The 24,604-nt window shown below is 40.3% G+C and overlaps 5 protein-coding genes and 2 long non-coding RNA genes across 11 annotated transcripts; 2 read left to right on the forward strand and 5 right to left on the reverse strand.

Annotated features, from left to right (window-relative positions):
• Window positions 1-661: 661 nt before the first annotated feature.
• On the forward strand, window positions 662-3,540 carry LOC124343271. The gene is made up of 9 exons (XM_046796541.1): window positions 662-930; window positions 1,063-1,224; window positions 1,930-2,044; window positions 2,147-2,229; window positions 2,370-2,573; window positions 2,679-2,865; window positions 2,996-3,066; window positions 3,152-3,314; window positions 3,391-3,540. The coding sequence occupies exons 1-9, from the start codon at window positions 747-749 to the stop codon at window positions 3,434-3,436; spliced, it is 1,215 nt and encodes a 404-aa protein (XP_046652497.1). The 5' UTR covers window positions 662-746; the 3' UTR covers window positions 3,437-3,540.
• Window positions 768-1,127, reverse strand: LOC124343415. The gene is made up of 2 exons (XR_006919250.1): window positions 998-1,127; window positions 768-937 (listed from the first exon to the last, which is right to left on the reverse strand). It is a non-coding gene; the product is annotated as an uncharacterized LOC124343415 (long non-coding RNA).
• A 2,252-nt stretch (window positions 3,541-5,792) lies between the features above and the next one.
• On the forward strand, window positions 5,793-12,201 carry LOC124343279. Its single transcript, XM_046796550.1, has 4 exons — window positions 5,793-8,350; window positions 10,912-11,078; window positions 11,221-11,328; window positions 11,709-12,201. The coding sequence occupies exons 1-4, from the start codon at window positions 7,873-7,875 to the stop codon at window positions 12,111-12,113; spliced, it is 1,158 nt and encodes a 385-aa protein (XP_046652506.1). The 5' UTR covers window positions 5,793-7,872; the 3' UTR covers window positions 12,114-12,201.
• On the reverse strand, window positions 10,290-10,978 carry LOC124343413. Its single transcript, XR_006919248.1, has 3 exons — window positions 10,896-10,978; window positions 10,687-10,813; window positions 10,290-10,601 (listed from the first exon to the last, which is right to left on the reverse strand). It is a non-coding gene; the product is annotated as an uncharacterized LOC124343413 (long non-coding RNA).
• LOC124343186 (probable peroxisomal acyl-coenzyme A oxidase 1) lies at window positions 12,075-15,745 on the reverse strand. Its single transcript, XM_046796406.1, has 15 exons — window positions 15,308-15,745; window positions 15,048-15,204; window positions 14,676-14,868; window positions 14,484-14,593; window positions 14,404-14,417; window positions 14,213-14,332; window positions 14,017-14,141; window positions 13,867-13,944; window positions 13,717-13,799; window positions 13,472-13,634; window positions 13,305-13,404; window positions 13,153-13,243; window positions 12,949-13,086; window positions 12,633-12,885; window positions 12,075-12,561 (listed from the first exon to the last, which is right to left on the reverse strand). Exons 1-15 carry the CDS (start codon window positions 15,432-15,434, stop codon window positions 12,298-12,300), a joined length of 2,016 nt encoding a protein of 671 aa, XP_046652362.1. The 5' UTR covers window positions 15,435-15,745; the 3' UTR covers window positions 12,075-12,297.
• Window positions 15,746-15,858: 113 nt separating this feature from the next.
• On the reverse strand, window positions 15,859-19,420 carry LOC124343187 (probable peroxisomal acyl-coenzyme A oxidase 1). The gene is made up of 15 exons (XM_046796407.1): window positions 19,085-19,420; window positions 18,807-18,939; window positions 18,508-18,697; window positions 18,333-18,442; window positions 18,250-18,263; window positions 18,068-18,187; window positions 17,883-18,007; window positions 17,738-17,815; window positions 17,590-17,672; window positions 17,364-17,526; window positions 17,175-17,274; window positions 17,017-17,107; window positions 16,819-16,956; window positions 16,501-16,753; window positions 15,859-16,435 (listed from the first exon to the last, which is right to left on the reverse strand). Exons 1-15 carry the CDS (start codon window positions 19,209-19,211, stop codon window positions 16,172-16,174), a joined length of 1,989 nt encoding a protein of 662 aa, XP_046652363.1. The 5' UTR covers window positions 19,212-19,420; the 3' UTR covers window positions 15,859-16,171.
• A 301-nt stretch (window positions 19,421-19,721) lies between these two features.
• On the reverse strand, window positions 19,722-23,571 carry LOC124343230. 5 transcript variants are annotated; one of them, XM_046796483.1, is made up of 11 exons: window positions 23,288-23,571; window positions 22,028-22,045; window positions 21,849-21,946; window positions 21,466-21,790; window positions 21,344-21,407; window positions 20,953-21,267; window positions 20,700-20,869; window positions 20,547-20,637; window positions 20,320-20,462; window positions 20,087-20,231; window positions 19,722-20,019 (listed from the first exon to the last, which is right to left on the reverse strand). In XM_046796483.1, the coding sequence occupies exons 1-11, from the start codon at window positions 23,315-23,317 to the stop codon at window positions 19,853-19,855; spliced, it is 1,566 nt and encodes a 521-aa protein (XP_046652439.1). In that variant the 5' UTR covers window positions 23,318-23,571; the 3' UTR covers window positions 19,722-19,852. The 5 variants fall into 5 exon arrangements, 3 of the variants coding, with proteins under 3 accessions (XP_046652439.1, XP_046652438.1, XP_046652440.1); XM_046796482.1 differs by having other exon boundaries at window positions 20,311-20,462; XM_046796484.1 differs by having other exon boundaries at window positions 20,311-20,462; window positions 22,028-22,124.
• Window positions 23,572-24,604: the final 1,033 nt, after the last annotated feature.

Here is a 24,604-nt window from a genome sequence, read left to right on the forward strand (position 1 = left end):
ATGTCGACACAAAAGGAATTTACTGAATGTTTGTGATGAAATTATGAGCCGCACCAAAGCGGATAACTAGACGTGGAAAGCTAGACAATACCGGTTGCAATCAAAGTCGACAAGGTCATCCAGAGATCACCAAAATCTCTCACGTAGGGCTAAACTAAAACTCAGAAAAGCGTCAAGTTTGGCATAATTTCAGCTACCCAGAGGGGGGGCCTCTGTCGATATTCTTGGAAGTAGAACTAGTCTTTGCATTTCTCGAAAATGTAGACAGAATTTATAAAAAATTCTGCCTTTTTCAGTAAAACGTTCTAAATTCTAAACCGTCGTTCCTAAAGGTCACGTCTAATCTTTTTGTTTAAAAAAACTAATTACGTAATTGCAGCGAAATACAATCCTAATGGGAGTGGCATGGGAAATTCTGTAGAACAAAGGCTAAACAACCCGAAAGGTCGAATTATTTTTTTTTTCCAATTAAAGAAACGCTTCGGTGCGTAAACACACACGAATGCTTTGACGCAATACGTTGTCCCGCAACATTTTCCTTGACTTTTCTGTCGGACGGGCTTATAACATGAAGCAACTGCGAAATGCCCCTCCCGTATCTGATCTCAACTGACACACGCGTATATCTAACACTGATAACACGGTTTGATAATGAAAGGTCGTATATCCTAAATATCTTATTGTAGATGTGAAACGAGCACTGAAGCGCACAAGTTATATAGTGACAAAAGAATATTGTGACAAAGATGAAGTATTTTTACATGTTGTTTTTGTTTGCTGCCTCGTTAGAAGTGAGTTTTGGATGCCCTCTGGAATGCAGTCAAGTGACATGTGCACAGAGTTTCAATCCATTTGATTGCCCATCAAACACTCTGTACTCCAACACTGCTGCACTATGCGGTTGTTGCCCAGGATGTGTCCGGCTTAAAGGTAGTACCTTTCAGGATCATGAATTTAAAATATTATATCTCAAAATTAATTGAAAGTTGAAACTTACTCTGCTTCATCCTTCATAAGAGTCACGGCTTTTTTAGACAGAAATTTTTCCTGATTTCATTGCAGGACCCAATGAAGTGTGTCAAAGTAACACCAACTTAACCTTTGATGTGACAAACTTTTACACGGTAAAGGGATCAATTATCCTGAATGCAACTGATGTTCCACCTGTTGTGGCATCTCAAGAATGTGCTCCAGGATTGACCTGTGACAACAGCCGATGTTCTAGTAAGTTGCTGATGTCATCCAAGCTCTGACGTAACCTGAAATTCATTAAAAAAAAAAAAAAACATAATTGTAATTGAACATAAAAGACTGAATTAGAATTTCAAAATCCACTAAGCTCAAAGAGCATAAATTGAAAAGTTAAAAAAAAAAAGTGAGAACATAAAAATGCCCACAAGGAATATAAGCCCAACAAGTTTCTCCTTGTAGATTATTGTTATTATATTATTATATAGATATGTGGGTTTCCTCTATGGCCCGAAGAACACGTAAAGCGTAAGATTTAACAGCTGAACCGAAGCTATAATTAGGATTTCCTTTCTGGCTTGAATGACAAACCGAATTTGGCGTGCGTTGTGTCGTGAAAACGTGCCGAGATCGGCTGTTCCCGACTCAGCGTGCAGCGCCATCGTCTATTCGAAAGCACCGTCATTTCATTTCCTTGGGCGTTCACCGTTCTCTTCTCGCCTTGTAATTTTACCTTGTTATTTTATACACATCCGACCAAGAGATAAAATGCAGATCATTGAATGCCAACTCGTCTCCAATTTCCTCCACGCAACCCGAGAAAGCCAAAAGCTTTTCCCTTTTTTAGTTTTCCCCCAATTCTTTCTCAAGTTTCAGAGCTGTCAATTAGAATCGGTCACGGCACCGTGTCATTTGTCACGAAACCTATTAATTCTCTATGTATTTAATTTATGCGCCAAGATTCCAAATACACGTGCACCACGCCAGACATCAGCAACTCGAAATGGTCGCCCGAATGCGATATCGACGGATCCCACAAGGCGTTGCAATGCAAATCCAACGGAGCTGATCCTCGGTAATACACTTAACGCAACCACTAAATCCTTTTGCACTCAATTAAATGACGTTTTTTTCCAAATCTATTTTTACGTCATATCACGGTGGTGGACTTGAACAGCTGCTTCTGCTACAGCAAGGAAGGCAAACGCATTTTTGGCTCCGACTGGAACACGAAGGAAAAGCGCGACAAAATGAAATGCCGTACGTATTTTTCTTATTTTTTTTTTAAATCATTCCAGCCTGGGGAATTATAGAGACGGGCAGACACGAATGGCGCAGTGTGTCGCCCCTATAAACACTAGCCGTCTAATAATAACTCTTTTTTAATTATTACGCGACAGAATGCGCCAGACTGGTTGATAACCTCATCAAGAACCAGGAGAAGGACGGCTATAAAAACAACGACCTCACCTATCACTGCTCATCCAACGGCAATTTCGAGCCCCTACAGTGCAACCGTGGAATGTGTTACTGTGCCAACACGCAAACGGGCCAGCCCGTCTCATTCGTCGTCAACGCTCAAATGTGGAAAACGCTGCCCTGCTGTGAGTTGCTATCCAGAACCAAAACTATAAATGAGCTTTTCAATCATTTACGCCATGGACAAAGAAGATTCGATAAAACAACTAAACGTCTAAACTGTTGTATAGATAACGCGACCACCATGGGATTCGATTACCTCAAGATTTGCGACAGTCAAGCCAACGCGTTGGCTCTAATCAAGAAAGAGATGCGCTACCACGGAGGTAATCCAATCACGCTGGCAGCCCCGCAATGCGACCCCGACGGATCCTTCTACGCTAAGCAGTGCGACGGCAACCAGTGCTACTGCCGCTCGTAATGAACTCATTTATTATTATAGTCTCTAGAGCTAGCTAGCTAGCTGCTTTTGTGTATCTACGCAACCAGCAATTACTGTCTACGGATAATTGGCAGGTTATTTATTTATTTTTGTTGTTGTTAAAAGACGTGCAAACGAAAATATCGGGACTTACTCCACCCAGCTCAACACGGACCCGGAGGTGACGCAAGAATGCCGTAAGTACACTTTTTAAAAAAAGGATGGTGGGGATTAAGATTTAGAGTAATACATTTAAATTTTTTTAAACATTTTTCGGGGTAGTTTGCGCTCGTGACAAAGTGATTTTTCAGGATGCCAATAAAGCGCACGAATACATTTGCAACAGCGGAGGCGATTACGAGCCCATGCAAACGATCGGAGGCTCCGCCTTTTGCATGGATCGCGACGGTTTCATCACCTCTGAATACGTGCCAGTCGCAGACAAGTGAGAATTCCATCGATAAAAAAAACGCAATAAAGAAAATCTAAACTAAATTGTTCATTTCCCTTTTCATTTTCAGGTGCACTCTACCGTGCAAAACCGCCGAGATGTGTCCGATTCGCTAGGAGAAAACCTTGATTGCCCATAACAAAATATATGTAATAATAATTTACGCAGTTTGTATAACGTCAACACACACAAAAATCGAAACAATAAATCTTGAAAAATAAAAGTCCCCAAAAACAAACTCGTTTTGGTGACCTTCTTCTTCAACGAACCTTTTGGGTGCTGAAGAAAGAAGAAAACAACCCAAAAAATGAACACCAGTCGAGTGTGCTGCCCACCGCCGGCAAACTTTCCTCTTTTCCCGACTATAGTGCGAGAGAAAAGTGTTTGTGTGACGTGTCCCACACGTGCCGGGAATAAACAAACACACACACACGGCGACTCTGCTGTCGACTCTTTGAATAGTTTACCAATTCCATCCCAAATAGGAGCCCCCCCTGAAAAACTAAACACACTATTAAAATTGGTAGAAGAAGAAGAAAAGTCGTACATGGACAGTTCAGAGTGGATCAGACGATGCCAGAAGTGAGGAGCGTCCAACAAGTTCGTAGAGTTTTGATTTTGGGCTCTTCCAATTCGGGACATCCGGTTGAAAAGACAAACAACAACAGTAAGTCGGTAGTTTTCTTTTATTTGGCAATTCTAGCCGTACTCAATGTCGTCCCTCCTTCCTATCCCAAAAGTCATGATGGGTCCTCCTCCTAGCGATCCATAAAAGTATAATTAATAATACGGCGGCGGTGGTGGCGGACAGAGGTGCGCATTTTCTTCTTCTTTTGGCAGCTCGCAAACACGCGCCACTTGTTGTAAAATCATTCAAGCGCATAACTCACGCCGAGTAGCCAGCAGTTTCGGTCGAGAAGGAGGGGGGGAGGTTGGGTCGGGCGGAAGAACGGGAAAATAACAAGGAGAGAGAGAGACTCCGACTCGCAATTATACCTCCTTGGCTGGTGTGACGGTCGTTTGTTTGGAGCAGGGTGCCACCCACTCCCGGAGTTTTTTTCACACACACGGGCAAAGTAAATAGAAGAAATTGTAAGTTTCTTCATAAAAGAAGAAGAAGGAACCATCAAGGCCATCACACACTTTCTCTTGTGTGAGAAGAATTTTTTGTAAAGAAAAGTATGGCTCATTTATTTGATGAATTCGGTTCGTCAAAGCTTGGCTTCCCTAATAAAAACCTCCCAAAAATGGAAAGAAGAAGAAGCTGCTGCTCAATAAAAAAACAAGAATATCAAACAATAGAAGCGACCGCCTTCATCTTTTGAGCATTTCTACCGAAAAAGAAGAAGAATTCCCCAATGATAACAAATAGAAAAATACAACCCCTATTGTGTAATGATAATACGCTGGTGGGTAGGTTAGACAATAGGGTTATAACGCTTTATTTTGGTTGAATAGTACGAGCGGTAACAGTAGCCGGAGCTACGGGTTTATTGTCGTATGTATGGCAGGTAAATGGACACTCGACTACCCTCGGGCTAGCAGTGAATGTAATTATTTCTTCTATATACGTGATTATCTATCCCAATAGGAATTTTGAAATGAAACGAGACCAACATAAATCCAAATTAAAACAAAAATGAAAACAACGGGAAAAACAAAAATGTAGGGCGCGCTCTGTAAATAACACAAAATTTAATAAAAACTAAAAAGAGAGAGCCACTAGAAATTCTTTTTCTCAAGACAGTCAAGAGACCAGCCGCAAGAAAAATATTTAGTTGAAACGACGACGGACAGAAAGAAAAAGAAAGAGAAAAAAGGTTCATTTCCAATTCGAAACACGTCCCGAGTGAATGTCCACACGACAGTCTTCATTTCGGGAGGCTATTTCTCATTGGTGCGGGATGCATAATGCATGTGGCGCAACAGCACGGCTCCATCCAAAGAGAATAACCATTCAACTTGGGAAGAATGAAGAAAATAATCATCATCTGGTTGCGGTGCGTCCAGCGCAAGAGCCCATGTGTTTCCGAGCGCGCGCGCGCAACTTCTTACAGATGTTTTTTTAAAAACAACTTGGAATAATCAAACAAGAAACCCCCCCCAAAAATAGTATTCCCGTTATTTGGGGGGTGAGATAGGTTATAGATAGATTGCCTATAATACTAAAGAAGAAAAAAGCCTCTATGCTCAATTGATGGCGGCCAGCGAGCGCGTGATAGCGGGCGCTGGTGGGCGTTGTAGTGTGTGTGTGTTTCCCCTCCGATAGTTGATGATGATTGAAACCCTTGAACACCTGACTCTCTCTCTCTCTCTATCTGTTCTGGCTTAATAGGTGTATTTTACCTCCTATATCGCACGCATAGAGGCAACGCTATTTCATGACTCACTCCTCGGCCGGCCGTCCGGCCAGCACAGATAGACTCAAAATGTCTTGTCTTCTATCTCTCAAAGTTATTTTTTGTTGGTTAGATGGCGGCGATAAATGGGACGACTAGTGAGTCCCTAAACGAGATAAAAATGCACCGACAAGCCCAAGTTGGAGAGCGTTCCGTCGCTTGATAAAATATAAAAGTTAAGGAAAAAAGAGACAAAAAGAAACCGGAATGTGAAACCGAGAGATTGGGGGACGAACTAGACGACGTGAGTGAACGAGTCAAAGAGCCCAGCTCTTAACAGGACAGCCGAGAACAATGGTCAACATCTTCTCTTCTTGAAAAGGAACGGACACCAAATAAAATCTAAGCGCAGGCACACAAAAGGCGAAAATGCAACAACAACAACAACAACAGTGGTGGTGACCGCCAGGGGGAGGAGTGGCCGCCCCTTTGGCTGCCGTAAACGTAAATGCGGCGCTGCATACAGAGCGGCAGCGGTGGCGGGCAATGGAAACCTCCAGCTGCGTGCCAGTTGTGAACCGTCCGCGATCGTCTCTCCCCGCACTTGTGTGTCTCTTCCCCCCCATCCCCGTCCATGTATAACTTGGTTTCTTTTTCTCTTCTCAAACATTTCTGACTTTGGGACGACGGTCGGGAGTCTTTCTTGGTCCTTGGGCGGGGAAACATCAACCGACCACAAGCTCTCCCCCCTTTAGCAATAAAAAAACGACCGCGGGAGGGACCGTTCAAGCCCCGCATCGACTCGTTTCCGTTTTGTCGAGAGCTCTCGAGTTTCGTCGTCTTTTCTTGATTCGTTTTCGGCATTGTTGATCGGCAGCTCGTGAGGGAATGTCGTGCGGGACGGCTCCGAAACAACAGTAGCGCAAAAAAAGAAGAAAAAGAAAACCAACAAAGTTTCGTGTGATGGCGTTTTGGATAGATGAGTGGCACCTGCCTCGAAATCATCATCGTCGCTACTTACGCCTGTCATAAGTCAAACAGGAAAAAGAAGAAGAACAAGAAGAACAAGTCAAGGCATTTCTTGATTGCCCAACTGACAGACAGACAAGTGCAGCGGGGGTTTTATTTTCCCTATTTGATTCAAGTCATCCTTAAACGACGAAGGTTTATTTGATTTGAAAAAATATAACCGGCAACTTCTTATCTTATTCTCCCGTCCGTCGGGTTGCACAAGTGAACTTTCCCGCGCGAAATCTCATTGACCACCCGAACGATATGCAAATCATCTAGGACCCAGAAATTTCTCCCAAAAAATTATTTCGTCTAAAAGTGATTCAGCTTCCCTTTTTCGATCGACTTTCACCGGATTTTCTTTTGAAAAATTCCCGAAAAAATTCCCCGAAATTATAAGAAGCTTTTTTCCTTTTGAACTTAAATTTGGGAAATTTGGTTGAGGCCCGAGTGAAGTGTCCCGTCATATCCCTGGAGAGACCCACCGGGATCATCCATCATCGCGTGAACTAGTGCGCGTCTTTCAAATCTTCTAAAGGCGGGATCAAATTTGAGGTGTGAGAGGAACGTTTTAAGTTTCTCTCTCAAAGAAATTCTTTATTTAAAAATATTAAAAGAAATTCGTGAACTAGGGATGAGAAATATCTCAGAGTTCTTTTAAAAATAAAAAGAAGAAGCAGACAAATTAAACCGCTGGATATTTCAACTGGGTCGGCACCAACCAAGTCCCGACTCCCGACTAGTTTATATTTTTTCTTTCTTTTTTTAAAACAAGGCAACAACAGGAAGCCCCAGATAAAAATAAATTGCTCTGTTTTTTTCCCCCTTCTTCTCTCCCCCCCTATCTCCAAACTACTACTCATCTTCACTTCTTGTTTCGACTTTTGTGTGTTAAAACACACGAACGAAAAAGGGAAGAAAATCAAATAGCACAAGAGGTGAAATTTCACGGCTTTGGAACTCACATGTCGGAGGACCCTAGTCGACTTTTGACGTTTGGTGTGTGGGAAAACTCAAAATCTATGGGCATCATCTCGTGTTGAATTGTCAAGTCAAACTGGTGGTGGACGAAAAATTCCAGCACCGTGACAGACGACTGACATTAAAGTGTGCGTCTCTCAAGGTAGTGGAGATCGGGAGAGAAAAAAAAGGGCGGCGAGTGAGAGTTGTAATATCGTCACATTCCTACGCGATTCGCAACAATGGAGCCGGCGGCAAGTAGTGGTATGAGCGGGATTCGTGGCACGCAGCGACCGCGTAGCTTGTGCGACAGTAAATTATTGTCCGTGACTCCTCACGGTCTGCATCACCATCACTCGGTGCAACAACAATCTAGCGGAGACCAGCAGCAGCAGCAGCAGCTAGTGGTCAAACGGCCACCTCCTCCGCTCCCGCTGAGCCCGCCCCGTGCTGAGCCATCAAAGTACCGAGGATCGTGGCCCAGCATGATCTACTACGGAGGCGGCCACGACCAACTGCAACAAGACGCCGACGCTTTCGTCCGGTTAGAACAGCAGAAAAGAGCACCGAGCATGGCGGGACTGATGAACACGACAGTGCCACAGCGATTGGTAGTCCGGCCGCCCAGTCTCAGGAACTCGGGACCCCGTCACACGCCCACCCGCAATTCCTTGCGTCACAGTCGGATGATTTGCCTCAGCCAACAACAACAAGGAAAAGGTTTAAGACACAAACACATTTTCTTTTGCTTTACTTTTTCGGGCTTTTTAAAAAACTAACACGCAATAGTCGCCCGAGAAGTCACATCACAAAACTAGGATACAGCTGATTCAGCACCTGGTGACGTGATCGGGCAGGTATGTCGTCGCCAAAAACAGTTTTGGGGTTGCAGCATTAACTGCGTGAGCAGCACAGTGTGTCGCTGCTGGCGGAAGGCCACTCTCTCTCGTCTACTCTCTAGCCTCGATACAAGTTATTTTATCGCACGAAGAAGAGAAAGAGCCTCAGCAAAGCCATTTCTTCACATCCATTTTTTCGACGTCGCTCTATCGCGTCTAGTGGGCGTGACACGCGTGGCGGGAATCCTCTCTCTCTCTCGCCGCATTTCAGGTGGAAAAAGAAAAGGAAAAAGGGAGCCGTGCCAAAAAGAAACCGACAAAGAGGACAAGGGCCATTATACACAATAAAATGTGTCGTGACTTGCGGGGAATGGAAGAACCTTTCAAGAGAAGGGCATATAGTAGAAAGGGAGGCGGGTTCCGTTCCGCAACAGCAACCGCTTTTTACTTTTCTACTAAACTATTGCGTGTTGTTTTCACTGATCTGCTAACAAACAAATAACGACCTTATAACTCTGCCGCCTGTCGATTATGATGCAACACAAAAACAGGAATTTTATACTTATTGAGGCCAGCTCGGCAACTGATTGCTGCTGCAACTACAAAACTTTTTCCACCAACACTCAGATGTTTCCCAACCAGCGGAAACTGCATGTAATTGTCATAGAAAAGAGTCTCTTTGTGTCGTACAGAGATAACGAGTGATGACATTCTCTTTTTTTTTTTTTTTTAAATCAAATTTGTTATTCTATAGAGACGTTGACACACAGGATGACAGGAAAATAAAACTCATCACGTGTTTGTACTCTGCGGTTTACAACAAATTGCTATGTAGAGTCAGTAGACACACGAAAAAAAGGTACCAGAATTAGTTTGGACTCTACGACTTTTCTGGGGCCCCCAATCAAAGTAGGGACCAAAAAATAAAAAGGGCTCGGACTTGCATGAGTAATTTCCGGCCTCGGTGTATACGTAATAAGCAACCATTCCTCCTTTCTCACCTGAGGGCACCAATCGCTTACAAATAAAACACTGAATACATGAGACGAAAAATAGACGAGGGGAGACTTATGAATTAAAGATCGACTGTTTGTGCTGTGTGCTTGATGGGCTACGAAAAAAGACCGATAAACTTGGGTTAATGGACCGGCAAACTCGTCATGGTCACGTCATAGGATAATTTCAGTGGGGGCCAGAGTGAAAACAAAAAAAACCCTTGAAAACAAAGAAAAATCAATTATATATACTCTGCGGGGTATATATATATATTCTCTGCTGAAAAACTATTGAATTCTCTCGCGATTATCTACCGGTCATAAAAATTTGATCACATGAAACGAATTCCATTACAAAGTTTTGAAATCCTGTACACATTCTATTGATCAATCACCAATGAGGTGTGTAAAGGTAAATCTCACACAACACACACAAGGCCGGGAAAAACGTGGTTGTTTTGCATACGAGGTGAAAGTCTAGACAACTCTGCACTTACTTGTTGAGTGATGCGAATTCCAGATATATTGGCAAGAGATTCTTTTTTCGACTGCGCACAGGGCTGTAATCAGATCTAAATAATAACAGTGCACAGTTGTTTGATGTTTTACAAAGACAAAAACCACATGGCCAATTCCTGGCACGTGGCAAATCGCCGACTACACACATGTAACGTTTAAACACTTTGTGTCTGACGAAAAGTCAGCTGTTCGTCTGTTCTACACATTCCGTTGATGCCAAATATTTAGCTTTTGGCTACAATAATAATAAAAACGATCTTTGTTTTAAAACTTTTTCGAATTTTCAGGCAGACAAAATTTACATTTATCCCTTCAAACGATTTAAAATTTTATTATCTATTCCATTTTTGTTTATATTTTCGACATCCAAAAATAAAAACCTCGACAGATTTACCGATGATATTAAGATCGGACTTTTTTCGATCCAATTATGGGCGAGTCGTCTCAAGGAAGGAAATCGCAGCTGATTGGCCAGAATAACAACCGTCTTTATCTTGGGCTTCAATCTTGTGTTACTACTATAAATAAATGCTTGGGTTTCCTCTCATATGAGTGTGTGACTGTGTGTGAATGTATTTGCCCAGTTTCACCTGACCTCGATGGGGACGACTGATAACGCTAGACGAAATAATGTTCGAGAAACTCACACGTCCGTTGAAAATGTTGGAAAAACGAAATCAAAAGGAATCTATAATAAACTTACTAAAGTTCAGCCAAGCGAAAAAGCATTTCAATCAAATAAAAAAAGAAATGTCCTCCCACTCGCGGACGTTCTGGGTGATTTGTGTGAGGATGACGTGAATTCACGTGAGAGGCAGCAATCATTCTCTCTTTTTGTTCCAGCACGAACGCGAGATGAGATAATCAAATAAAAGTTTCGAAAACAATTCAAGTTAAAAATTAACATGAAACCTGTTTTTCTTTGTAGTGCCTCGCAAGTACTTGCCTCCAGTGATACATCACTATCGGATGGGTTCCACTCTGGTGGTGATACAAGTTCTACTGGGATCCGTTTTACTCGCATTGGGTTTTCACCTGCTACATTGGTCGCCTCAGCTTAACATCAGAGACATCCCTCATTGGAGCGGCATTCCGGTATATAATCAAATTTCGATTTTTTTAAATTCTTTTCTTTTTTTTTCAAGTTTGCATATCGAGACATCTCGAATTCTTGACTGATGTCTTCATCTTCTTTTTCTATGTACTCTTCGTCTACCCTCTGGAAAATATATGACAGGTGATGTTATCCGGCATCTTTGGCCTATTTCTCTTGTGTTGCTGCCGGAAGCAATATCCAGGGATGCGTGGCGGCTGTTGCGTTTTCGTCGTCAGAGTCCAATACATTGTAAGTCATTTGATATATTTCTTTCTCCTGAGCTGCAACACAGCAAATATTTTAAAAAAGGATATCAAGTGGAGTGGAAAATAAAAAAAGAGAAAGTTGGCAGCTACAGAAATAATATGTTGAGAAAAAGAGGCAAAGATCTCCCGAAAGGGTTTTCCAGCACCGCAGGAGACTCTCAACCAACGCGCAGTTATATTATTACCTTCACATGACAGCTGTATGTTTTAGATTTCATGCTCAACCTTTTCCCCCCCACCCAACTTGCGAAATCTACTTACTACCTCTTCAGTATAAGGCTGCTACTTTCTACTACTGATTGGATGATACTTAACTTTGTGATTAGATGAAACAATTTTCGTTTTCTTTCCTTCTCTGGGTAGATATGCAACGCGTGTTTAGCGATGTTGGCGACGGCGGCCTGCGTCTGCGCCTGTGTTTTCGCCAGCGTTCACGTCTCCCAGCTCGTGACGATGGAATGTCAATCGCCAACGGTGAACGCCACTCTTCTCGTGGGAACTGCAGAGTTTCAACTCAACTCGACCTGCCTCTGCATAGGTGGTGAACGACAGGACGAAGTGTTCACATACGATCCGCTCTCTTGCTCCGAAGTGTTGCAGGTTCTACCCATTTACCTCACGGCCTCGGCCGTCACCAACGGTCTGGCTGTGTTGGTTTCTAGCTGGTACATCGTTCTCCTGTGGAGCAATCGGTTTGCATACACTTACGCTGGTCTCAAGCTTTCGGAATTCAATGCTAATACGGCCATGCCAAGTTTATATCAGTAAGAAAATAATTAGTACATTTTGTCATTTGCCCAAAACTTGTCAACTTGTTATACTCTTGAACTCAATAATAAATGTTTTCCATGCTAAACTGGCTATATATAACTAATATGATAATTCAAAGCTGGAAGGCACTTTGTGAAAACTTTGTTTCCAAAGGCAGCCTTAAATGGTAATCAAGGCAAATTTATAGATTTGATTGCATTAAAGGTTTCAAATATTTTTCAAATGACTCTCGATGGACAGTTGCCTTGTTCAAGGGACTTTTTGAGGCTTCGTCAAAGAGTCTCTGATAAGCATTACCGTCCCAGCATCCCAGAACTGAACCAAGTGCTTCATCTCGAATATCAAAGGCATCAACAAGGTTCACGGCGTAAGTCCGAATGGTACCGAGTAACTCCATGTACTTGGATTGAAGCTCGATCAACTGTTGCGCTTTAAGCTCTGCAAACTGTACCAATTAAGAAAATAAAAAAATCAATTTCAGGTGGAAAAGGTTTGACCTAAAAATGTTGATCTTACCATGAAAAAGTCTCCACTGCGCTCAACGAGCCAATAGATAAGGAGGAATTCGCATAATTCATTCAAAATTGAACGAACCGGTCCAGAGAACTTTCCTTCTCTTACAGAACGTACGAAGCAGTCAGCAACAAGATAGCGGGCATGAGCTTGCGCTGCTTTGATTAATTGAACCGCTGATTGATTCCACGCATCATGGGGTGCCTTGCCTTGTCGACTGTACCCTTCAAGCTCCTTCATAGCCAGATCTACATAACTAAATATGGAGAACTTGCTTACTCACTAATCTAATTTATGAACTTGAAAATTTTAGACTTACCCTGAAGCAACTCTCTGAAACAGGTTGATAATACTGTCTAGACCAAGATCACCAGGTTTGTTGTCTGGCAATTTAGTATCAATCAAATAGGCTACGCTTTTTCCTCCTGCATTATCCATGCGCGTTTTGATTAGATATCTACATTAACATACAAATACAAATCTTAACATGGCCCTTTTTATGTAATATTCACTTAGTATTTACCTGGCAACTTGCAACCACAAAACAGTATTTTCTCCTTCGTACGTTTCAGAAGCTGTCGCTACTCCATACAGTCGAGGAAAGCCGCTACTCACTAGGGAAATTAGATTGATGAAACCTGGACGCTTTTAAAATTTCAATAAGTATTTGAATACCCATGTAGCCATGACCACCGCATGACTGGCGCAGGGTTTCTACAAAGTTTGCCGTTTCACTGGTCGAAAGCGCTTTCATGGCGCAGGACATGCCATGGAGCTGAGTGAATTTTAAAAAAAATCAGTACACTTGATAGGATATTCAATGATTAACTGGTGTAGCTTACATCAGGCAACATCTGCAAATCTCCTTTGCCGATATTTTCTGTGGCAACATGATACAAATTCCAGAGGTTTTCCGCAGCAAAATGGAATGCGAAACTTGCAGCCAGTGCAGGGAACAGCTTGTTTTGTTGCGCTTTGTAGTCAAGAATTTGCGGTTCGGGTTCCCTGAATTTAAAAGAAAAGATCTTTTTAGATAAGTTACTGTGACCCTATAACCTTTTGTTCGAAAACTATGAAAATTCCTTACCCTGGTTTCAACTCGGATTGATGACGAACACAGCTGTATCGTGTAGCTATTGTGACCGCTCTTCGCAGCACTGACGCCATATCCTAGCGTACAAGACACGAGCGATAATGAATGTTTCGTCTTTATATATAATGAAATAAAGTTTGATACCTGGACGATGAAGACGCGGACGTAAACCATTGTAGCGTAACCAAGTTTGGTATTTTTCGGTTTGACATATGTCCCATCCTGTAAATAGTCAAAGTCTGTAAATATAATTGAACAAAATATTCGTATCACCTCCTAGGTCTTTAATAATACCTCAAGGACTTGCGAGTGTTTCATTAAGAGCTGATCACGCGGAATTCGGACTTGATCGAAACCAAGATATCCATTGTCATTTGAATTCAAGCCAAGTTTCGGACCAATTTCACCCACAGAAATTCCTTGGAAGACAGAGACACAAAAGTTCAGTTTTCAATCATTATTTAGGTCGGTCCTAATTAAAATAGCTGACCTGGCAGTGGTTCGTGAGTATTTTCATCACGTAGCTGAACTAAAAATGGATGGATCCCTTCACATTTCCCCTTGGTATACAGTTGCGCCATTACGACAGCATAATTAGCTGTCTTTCCCACTAAAAACAACAATTCGTTTTACGAGTTATTTACATTGAATTAAAAATAGAAACTATTTCATTGAACATACATCCTCCTGGCCACCTATAAAAGAATAACTCGACATTAATTTTTACTGTGCTGCGTAAAACAAAATATTAATTTTGTCACCATTTATAGGCCGACAACGACGGGGTCTCGAGTACAAATTCCTTAGTATCTGGGTCATAAGTTGCTTTGGTTTCAAGCCCACGAAGAAACGTTCCATGGCCAAGTTCTGTCTGTAATCACAACGGGAGAAATGAAAAAAAGATAGTGTTAATACAGAGAAAAACAAAACGATTGCGATAACTGATTTCAAACCTGAGCGTATGTCCCTATTAATTCCAGATTGAGAGCCCGTGGCAGCCACTTTTGTTGTTGCTCAACACTTGCTTGGCCCATTAAGGCAGGCATGAACATAACAAAATGTAGGCCCAACGCGTTGCCTTCCTTGAGGATGACAGCTGCTGGACCAACACCAATATCGAGTGGTTTGCCGTTTTTTTGTCTCTCCCTAAGTCCCCATGTAGAAAATGTGTGGTGGAATATATCGAAAAAGGACATGGTTAGAAATTATATTGACCTAATACACATAAATTCAACTGGTACATGTTATCATCGTATGATCAACAGTTGTCAATAACTTAATTTATACCACAAATAAAATAAAAATTGCTTCAAACATCTACATACCTAAGAGTTTCATAATTCCCAACTGAAGGCACTGGTTTCCTCATTTTTTGTACAAGCAAGCAAGCTTTCTTTAGCTCTGCACCATATCTTTCATAATGGCTCAAATATTCAATCGGCACAGGATCCTTCAAGTCTGGATCAGACAATATGTACTGCACTACAGGAAATATAATATGATTAATAAAAAACCTCTGGGATGAAGTCAGTACAACATTGATTTTGTAATACTAAACAAGAAAATCATGAGATGAATTTCTTACCAAGTTCACGGCGGTATTTTGTTTTTTCTACACCTCCATCAATCAAATAAGTAATTTCGTCTTTGTCAAAATGACAAGATTGTCTTTCTCTTTTCAAGTCGGGGTTTTCGTAAAGGGATACTGCCATTTTATATGAAGTGTAAGCAAATAGCTTAAAATATTGCCAAACAGACTATTGGAAGTATCACAAATTCAATCACACAAGTAACTCGGGGTTCAACAGTTACTGAAAAACTGTTCAGTGCATGCGAACCTTATAAATGAGCGTGATAAAAGAAACGTACAACACGCAGAGTTCACTTACTTAGGACTATCACTGTTTACATCCAATTTGTAATCGCTGTCACTTTTGGAACTCTTGGACTCGCTATCAGCTGTGTTGCCGTTATGAAAAGCGGATGAAGTAAACCACGCATAGCCGCGCATTCACTTAATAAATTTATATTTTTAAATTTTCCTATTACAAACAAATATAAAATTTATACGTTTGGCCGTGACGCCTGTATTAACGATTGCTAGAACTTTTAGAGCATGGAAACCAAATATTCAAGTAAACTTAGACCCACATTTATTTACTTGCACTGAAAGTACCGATTATGACGACACAAAAAATTATCATATCCTTATAAAAAAACAAATAGCAAGGATTTATTATTTATCAGTGTTATTTGACACGCGTTTACATCCGAGTGTGCCATTACGCGATCCATTTACAAACTTATAATCAGTTTAATGGTTTATTACATAATGCTGTTGCTTTTCAAAAGCCACATAGATTTCTAGATGAATTTTCCAAAGAATTTCAAATTCATAGTTAACTACTTAATAAAGATTAATTGAGCATTTTCAGCGAATATAAATACTTCAAAGATTTGATTTCATCAAAGGTTTCAAATATTTTTCAAATGACTCTCGATGGACAGTTGACTTGTTCAACGGACTTTTTGAGGCTTCGTCGAAGAGCCTCTGATAAGCATTACCGTCCCAGCATCCAAGAACTGAACCAAGTGCTTCATCTCGAATATCAAAGGCATCAACAAGGTTCACGGCGTAAGTTCGAATGGTACCGAGTAACTCCATGTACTTGGATTGAAGTTCAGTCAGCTGTTGCGCATTAAGCTCTGCAAACTGATTATATTTAAACGTCAGCCATAGATACGCATATTCAAAAAGCATAAAATTTTTGGACTTACCATAAAAAAGTCTCCACTGCGCTCAACGAGCCAATAGATAAGGAGGAGCTCACATAACTGGTTAAGAATTGAGCGGACCGGAGCGGAGAATTTCCCCTCTTTGATTGAGCGTGCAAAGCAGTCGGCCACAAAATAACGGGCATGTGCTTGCGCTGCTTTGATTAAATGTATCGACGAATGATTCCATGCGTCATGGGAAGCCATGCCTCGCCGACTGTAACCTTCAAGCTCCTTCATAGCCAGATCTACATGACTGTAACGCAAAAATGAATTAGTAACAAATTTAAAATATCAAGTTTTGAAGTATCAAATACTAACCCTGCAGCAACTCTTTTAAAGAGATTGGTAATACTGTCGATGCTGAGATCAGCAATTTTGTTGCTCATAAGATTAGGATCGATCAAGTAAGCTACGCTTTGGCCACCGGATTTATCCATGCGCGTCTTGATTAGATATCTACGAAATTTTTGTTTTAATAAATATGTGTTGTAAGAGGTTGTAAGGATATGAGCTTACTTGGCAACTTGTAACCATAGCACTGTATTTTCTCCTTCATAAGTTTCTGCAGCAGTCACTAAACTATATATCCGCGGAAAATTACTACAGACTAAATAACCAAAAATAATTTATAGATAAAGCCATTGTTAACTACAGTAATGTTTCAATTGTCTCACCCATGTAGCCATGACCTCCACACGACTGCCGTAGAACTTCTACAAAATTACTAGCCTCACTTGAACTGAGCGCTTTCAGCGCACAGGATAGTCCATGAAGCTATTCAAAGTGAAAAGTAAATTTATTAACTGGTAAATTAAAATTGTGTTGTTGTTATTATCCCCCTATTTAGATTCTATGGAACATACATCAGGCATAAGATGAAGATCTCCTTTGCCAATACCATCTCTTGCGGTGTTGTACAAATCCCATACATAATTTGCAGCAAAGTGAAATCCAAATGTCGCAGCAAGTGGAGGAAATAATTTGTTTTGTTGGGCAACATAATCAAGGATCTGTGGTTCAGGATCTCTAAATTAAGGAAATTGATATCCGTATTATAGTTAGTTAATTGATGACTCGTGCTTGGCGTACCCTGGTTTAAGTTCGGACTGATGACGAACACAACTATATCGAGTGGCAATTGTCACTGCTTTTCGCAGTTGAACGGCGACATCCTAATTCCAGACAAGAAAGGAAATAATTAAATGATTCAATCAAATTATTTTTATTGAAATAGTACCCGGATAACTAGGACGCGAACGAAAACCATAGCTCCGTAGCCAAGTTTAGTACTAGCTGGTTTTACATAAGTTCCGTCCTATAATAAAAACAGATGTTACTGTCTTTCGTAATAATAATTGAATGGTGTGTTGGAAAATAATTACTTCAAGGACTTGCGAATGCTTCATGAGTAGATGATCACGAGGTATCCGCACTTTTTCAAAACCAAGATATCCATTGTTAACAGTATTGAAACCTAATTTGGGTCCGATTTCTCCGACACTGATTCCTGTATGGTCAATTATGGTTGAAGCAGATGTTCAAATGAAAACAGTATTCAAAATTAGACCTGGCAATGGTTCGTGAGTTTCTTCATCTCTTAATTGCACCAAAAATGGATGGATTCCTTCGCACTTTCCACGCGTGAAAAGCTGCGCCATAACAATAGCATAATTTGTGGTTTGTCCTACTGCAATTGGAAAGTGAGATCAATCGAACGCCGAGAATTTGATAAATAAAACTTATACACACATCCACCAGGCCACCTGCAACATAAAAATAGAAAGCTATTTTACTCCCTTCAGTATAATACATGTTAAAAATAGAACCAATACCATTTGTACGCTGTCAAAGACGGTGTTTCCAAAATAAATTCCTTGGTCGCTGGATCATACGTTGCTATAGTTTCAAGTCCGCGGAGGAAAGTTCCATGACCCATCTCCGTCTAAAATTCACGAGAAAGCAGCAAATAAATCAATTGGTCGATAGAAATGGAAAATGCGAAATTACTTGAGCATAAGTTCCAATCATCTGGAGACTAGTGGCTTTGGGAAGCCATTTTTCCTGTTGTTCAGGAGTGCACATGCTCATCAATGTGGGCAAAAACATGATGTAATGAAGAGCCAAAGGGTTGCCTTCTTTAAGCGCAATCGCGCCGGCACCAGTACTTAAAAGCGCTACGGTGGAAACGTCCTTTGGCCTTGATAAGAAAGAAGAAATGATGTCAAGTTTGCAATAGAATCTCGTAATGATGAACCGCTTACTCTGTTTTTTGTATCATGTTTGATTTATACTTTTAAAAAACTTACCCATTTGACGGATCAGAGAGCTTTTTGAACAGCAGACAAGCCTTCCTTAGTTCAGCTGAATATTTGTCTGCGTGACTAAGATATTCAATAGGAATCGAATCTTTCAGGTCTTCATCGCTCACAATAAACTCCTCTGAAAAGAAAAAAATTACATTTAGATTATAACAGTTTTATGAACATTTACTTAATATAGTAACCACTAAAATATGCGTACACTAGCTATAGAAATTTTAAGATTAGATTAATAAAGCAAAAATAAAAATGAAATTTTATTTCACCTAGATCTCGACGTTCTTGCGTTTTTTCTTTGCCTCCATCAATCAGATTAGTGATTTCTTCTTTATCAAATGAGCAACGGGAACGTTCTCTCTTTAAATCCAAATTTTCGTAAACAACGCCAACCATTTTCCACTTTTTTTTAAACTTTACTTTTTTAAAAACCTTTGCTCACTGCAATTTTCTATAGAAAAGAGTGATTGACTGGACAAGGCAGCGAACAAAATAATATAATACAGCCAGAAGCGATAAAATTGTTGACCAAACTTTCATGCACCACTCTGACGGTCTGAACTCTATCGGGATTGAAAATGTTTTTTTGGACTTTGCGCTTTCACTTCAGACTTTCACTCTCTCCTTGGTTGCCAGACTGCATCCGTCGAGCTTTCATCACTAAAAAAACTTGCTAATTTTAGACGGCTGGGAAACCGTAACTATTACGCATTCGTGGCCAAATATTTTGCATAAAAACAATATATTTGAACAGCAAACCCTTGAGAGAAATGACAAATTTACTAATTCATTTCAAGGCGCAGCCATTTTTCCAAATTAGTAAGGTACACAAGGTGTTTAACGATTTAACAGCGATTATCTCCAACTGTAACATTTTTTTTAATACTCAGCTCTCTCAATTCCCTGTAATTTAAATTGTTCCGTAAAATCGTTGAAGGCAATATGTTTTTTTTTTTTGTTTTTTTCTGATCTGGGTTTTCTCAGATTTAGCGCTATTATTTTCCTGCATCGATCCTGTACTTTTGATCCATCGGGCTTTACTGAATCTTTCCAGGGAAACCGGTTTGGTCAAACATGTGTTGCTTGAATTGTTTCGCGATGTTCCTTCCGGCATGAACGTTGAAAGCTTGGTCAAAGCCTTTGGACCCAGGTGCTTCGGGTCCCTGATTGCGGAAGTAGCTAAACGAGCTGACCACACCGACATCTGTTACGAGGAAAAAAAAATGTCAAGTTAAATTTTGAAGTTAAGTTTTTATCTTCATAGTCAATACCATCCCTAAGACCGTCATCAAAGTTATTCTGAACTGGCGATTGAGGATCGTTGGAAGGGCCCTTGAAAAGTCCAAAGGATCGGAACGATGGATCTGTTTTTATCGGTGGATATGGGAATTGGTTTCCCATATTATGAATATCTTTCTTCATGAAAAAATGAATAAAGGTAATGAGAAATGGCTACATAAATAGTTGTTAAATAAAATAAAAAATTACTACTTACGCCACCTACATTTGCTTTAAGACTTTTTTCCGGTACTCCAAAAGTGGAATGAAGGTTAGATTTTAATTTTCCTTTGATCGACGGTTTGCTGGACTTGTATCCGGGTTGTTGTTGTTGTTGTTTTTGTTGTTGTTGGATTGGTGGTTTATGATCTGCTCGAACATCATATGAAATAGTACTGTTAGTGTTGTGCGGGGAAAGCCAAGTTATTCACATTAAATGGAAGTCGAGTTTACCCACTGCTTCGGCGATAATTTGATTTATGTTTAAAGGATGCGGAGACTTGTATGTATGCTTAGTAGGTGGCTTCCTTACAGGAGCATAATTCTAAGTAAAAACATAAAATAACTGAGGGGAACAAATGAAATCATGAAGAGCAAGAATTCAACCTGAGGAGGAGAGACCACTTGACCATAGAGCGGCTCTTGCATTTCAGGATTTTTCAATCTAAACCCTGTTAAGAAGCTGGGATCACTGTGATTGTCAACCACATCATTAGTGTCATTAGAGGCGGTCGAGTCAATGGTTTTGCTTTCTTTTTCCTCTTTGTTCGAGTTTCCTACGTAGAAATCGATTGTTACTTAACATTTAAATTTTATGTTACCGTGCAACAGGTATAAAAGAATTATTAAATTGAATTACCATTATTAAACGTGAATGGGTCAAAATTAACAGCTGTATCTTCAAAGATTGGGCCGTTAGAGCTGGTTGGTCTACTGGTCGACAGTTGGGAATACGAAGTGGTAATTGGTGATCCGATGGGTTGAGAAATCGGAATCCAGTCATTACTTGCCGCATTTACTGTAGGGGTAGCACGAACGTTAGTGGGTCCTTGGAATGGCACCGCACGAGTAAAAGCCGCTTGATTGGCTGTGGTTTGGGGAGAGTGCTGAGGGGTTGGATGGCTTTTTAATGGTTGAATAGGTGCCGGTTGGTGGGAATGAAAGGGCGAAGGCTCTATAATTTCAAATGAATTAGTATGTTGTACATTGTCATTATCAATATAACTTAGAATATACGGAATAAAATTCACCTGATTTTCCGCCAAGAGAATTGCCAGTTTGGATAACAGGACTAGCAGGTCGTTTATGGTTGAGCTTAAATAAAATTGCATTAAAACTTGAACTCGACGAAATAATCCACAATCACAATTACCACAAACGATCCGTGAGAACTGCTTGAAATTGATCTGAAATCCGATTCTGGTCGTGAGCCTTCCACTACTGGCACCCCTTTCATGTTACCGTCGTTTTGACGATGTAAATTTCTGTTGCTTGTTTCTGAATCTCGGATTACACTTACTCCAAATTTGGAATCATTTCCAGCAACCATGTTTGCGTTCTTTACAAACGTGCTATTAGCCCCCCAATCAGAGCTAACAGCGGGTGGTGGATTGAGTCCTTCAATTTTAACTGAAACAGCACCGGTACCTGTTGATCCTTGATCCTTATCGCTCACTAAATGCGACTGGATCTGGGAACTACCAAAAACAGAATTAATTTTCATTGAATCACTTTGAACGGTATTTTTGTGTTTACAAGAATGCTTTGAAAGCGGGTATATCCAATTGTCTACTCTTAATCCCAGCTGTTGACGCAGTATTCATCATGAATTGCAAGGTGAGCAATAATCCAAGCTAACATGCAAATATAGAATACTATTAATGCTTCTTCATAAAATAACATATAATACTGATGTATTTACTGATAAAGCTTACCAGTTTAGTAACCGCCATCTCCTCGAGATCGATTTGTTATGATGAAATGGTCGAAGAAACTGAGAAAACTTAATTGAATTCGAAAACACGGAGGAAACTAAAAAGAAGCAGACGTTTCTCGAGTCGTCGTTGGAACTGTTTCAATAATCGCGTTTCCTATCTCCTATATATAGCTTTCTTTTGACTGAGCATCGACAACAAAGGTATGAAAGTCTTCACTTCCTACTTTGTATTATTTTCTGGTTACCAATGCACAATATTTAACTTTCGCAATAGTAGTGATTGTTGAAAGGAATTTGTGGTGACGGTAGTCGATTTCAAGTGAAAGAGATACCAACCTCATGGCATAATGTGAATCGTGGGAATACGTGTTCCCTTTTTTCCTCATTAAATTATAAGAAATACTATACAGGAAGAATTTCCTGTGGCCACCTGACGCGCCTCCGAAGACAATTGGTCTTCGGCTGTCTGTACTGGCGCTGGTCAAAGTAGAAAGTATGCCAAGAATATTCTATACAACTTTTTTTCCCTTTAATTGCTGGTGCTGTATAGCTCCTAATGGACCAGTTTATAATAGTAAACCCATAGCAGCTGTTTTGACTTTTCTGTACAATAGTAATAACAGCAGTTGAACACGACGTTAACTGTTGAACATTTACTTTACATTTCTAAAGTTCGTCAATAAAATTCGGAAAAAAAGATGCACGAATAGCGCGATGTGTTTGAAACGCAGGAATGAAAGAGAAAGACCCTAAAGAAAAAAAACTTAGCTTTCCACGAGATTACTTTTTTTTTTCGTAATATTTAGACATTATTCAAATGGCTTTCTCCTTAACCAAAATTCGTAACCACACGTTCGAGGCCACAGGGCGTGCACGAAAGAATATGATATTTAGAAGTCTGTAGTAAGAAGCTGATCAGTTTCCAACATTGTGTTTTTTTTTTGCATTTAATCAGAAGAACAACCACGAATACATACGTACGAAACTACGAATTCCTGTGGTAGTGAAAATAATTCGCGAATTGGTATGAGTGATTTGATCATCAAACACATGTTTCACATTTCTCAAGATTTTTCCTTTTTGCTCTATCTCTGCTACAGAAACCAAAATATCTAATCTATTTCCTGTTTTCTAGTTACTCATATGTACGACATAATCGTTACGTAAAATAGTGGAACAAGGAGATCTCTTACATACATCAAAGCTTATGTCTTATTTGACAGTTCAGAAAGAAAGGAAAATTTAGCTTGATAAATACCTTCCTGCTGCAGAAATTTGTGAAGCACATTGTCAACTAATACTCCAATTAAGTCTCAATTTCTTTAATGGGGAAACGGAATTTAGTTCAGTCTATTTTGCAAGCCCATACTTCACTTCAGCAGTGCTGACCGGTGCTGACGATAAAAACATTGTTTTCGAATAATCAGCGTTGCCCTATTTCGTTAAACGGCCACCGATAATTTAAAAAAGAAAAGAAGAAAGAAGAAACACCATGCAGGAAATAAATTCGAAAAGTACCACCACTATATTCTACTCTCGTACCACTCCTACAGCCACTTCTCAACCAGAATAAGGAATGAAAAGGGAAACTTTGGCCAGCCCCTCGTTCTGCCATTATTGTGTCTCTATTAGTCTATTTGTATCATAAGATAAGCGTGTGTTCGGAAAAAAAGTAAAATAGTTTCTCCTTTTGTATCGAAAGTCGCATACGTAGGTTTTTTTTGGTTGAATAGAACTGTTCTTCAACTAAAAACTACAGATGATATTTCAATTATAGGAAAGCATGTATAAATACTTTACTGCTTGATTTAACTTATGGCAAGCTATGATCACGCTACGTGGAGTGCCGGAAAAAGCAAACAAAAACGATAGCGTACACTGAAAATAACAAGAGTACGGAATACTTCTTCCTTATGGAACGCCATAGGGACAAAAAATTAACTGCTCCCAAGTAAGCATTAATTTAGTGCTCTCCAAAAATAAGTGCTGAAAATTTAGTGCTCTCTCGCATCCGCCCTCTAGCGGGCGGTTCAAAATATTTCGTTTCTCCGCCTGCTTGTGAGAGGAGTTAGAAGCTATCGATTAAAATCCAATATTTAGCTAAACTATGGGATTTCTAAATTCGAATGCTTGCCCTTTTTCTTGCCTCATCACCTTTGCCAACCCGGCAACCCCTTATGTCTTCCGAGAATCCTGAAATCCGTCATCCAACATCCAACATCCGATGTTCGGCATGTCCGGCGATGCCGAACATCGGAACATGCCAGGACTAATATTGTTACTTTTGCTGGGGAAGAAGAAAAAGTATCGACGAAGTACTAGTCACGAAGATTACTTCGACAAAGATGGAATCATAAAAAGAGACGATAAAAATCACAGGACAGAAGGGTGGTGGCGGAGGTGATGGGGCAAGACGCTGATCGACGCTGATGTATTCGAAAATAAGATTTTAATCGATATTCAATAGTCAATTTTTTCATTAATAGCGAAATATTTTGAACGGCCCGCTAGAGGGCGGATGCGAGAGAGCACTAAATTTTGAGCACTTATTTTTGGAGAACACTAAATTAATGCT

The sequence above is a fragment of the Daphnia pulicaria genome, chromosome 6 (assembly GCF_021234035.1).
Source record: "Daphnia pulicaria isolate SC F1-1A chromosome 6, SC_F0-13Bv2, whole genome shotgun sequence".
Taxonomy (NCBI): domain Eukaryota; kingdom Metazoa; phylum Arthropoda; class Branchiopoda; order Diplostraca; family Daphniidae; genus Daphnia; species Daphnia pulicaria.

Coding starts and splice junctions, on each gene's coding strand:
- LOC124343271 (XM_046796541.1), top strand. CDS start 747: ATGAAGTATTTTTACATGTTGTTTTTGTTTGCTGCCTCGTTAGAAGTG. Junction 1,225..1,929: donor TGACAACAGCCGATGTTCTA/GTAAGTTGCTGA, acceptor TTATGCGCCAAG/ATTCCAAATACACGTGCACC. Junction 2,866..2,995: donor AACCAGTGCTACTGCCGCTC/GTAATGAACTCA, acceptor TGTTGTTAAAAG/ACGTGCAAACGAAAATATCG.
- LOC124343279 (XM_046796550.1), top strand. CDS start 7,873: ATGGAGCCGGCGGCAAGTAGTGGTATGAGCGGGATTCGTGGCACGCAG. Junction 8,351..10,911: donor CCAACAACAACAAGGAAAAG/GTTTAAGACACA, acceptor TTTTCTTTGTAG/TGCCTCGCAAGTACTTGCCT. Junction 11,329..11,708: donor TCGTCAGAGTCCAATACATT/GTAAGTCATTTG, acceptor TTCTCTGGGTAG/ATATGCAACGCGTGTTTAGC.
- LOC124343186 (XM_046796406.1), bottom strand. CDS start 15,434: ATGGCAGTATCCCTTTACGAAAACCCCGACTTGAAAAGAGAAAGACAA. Junction 14,869..15,047: donor GGGAATTATGAAACTCTTAG/GTATGTAGATGT, acceptor ATGGGGACTTAG/GGAGAGACAAAAAAACGGCA. Junction 13,405..13,471: donor ATTTGCAGATGTTGCCTGAT/GTAAGCTACACC, acceptor AAATTCACTCAG/CTCCATGGCATGTCCTGCGC.
- LOC124343187 (XM_046796407.1), bottom strand. CDS start 19,211: ATGGTTGGCGTTGTTTACGAAAATTTGGATTTAAAGAGAGAACGTTCC. Junction 18,940..19,084: donor GCAAGAACGTCGAGATCTAG/GTGAAATAAAAT, acceptor TTTTCTTTTCAG/AGGAGTTTATTGTGAGCGAT. Junction 18,008..18,067: donor AACTCACGAACCATTGCCAG/GTCTAATTTTGA, acceptor TTGACCATACAG/GAATCAGTGTCGGAGAAATC.
- LOC124343230 (XM_046796482.1), bottom strand. CDS start 23,317: ATGTGCTTCACAAATTTCTGCAGCAGGAAG. Junction 20,463..20,546: donor AATTATCGCCGAAGCAGTGG/GTAAACTCGACT, acceptor ATGTTCGAGCAG/ATCATAAACCACCAATCCAA. Junction 20,020..20,086: donor TGATGACGGTCTTAGGGATG/GTATTGACTATG, acceptor TCCTCGTAACAG/ATGTCGGTGTGGTCAGCTCG.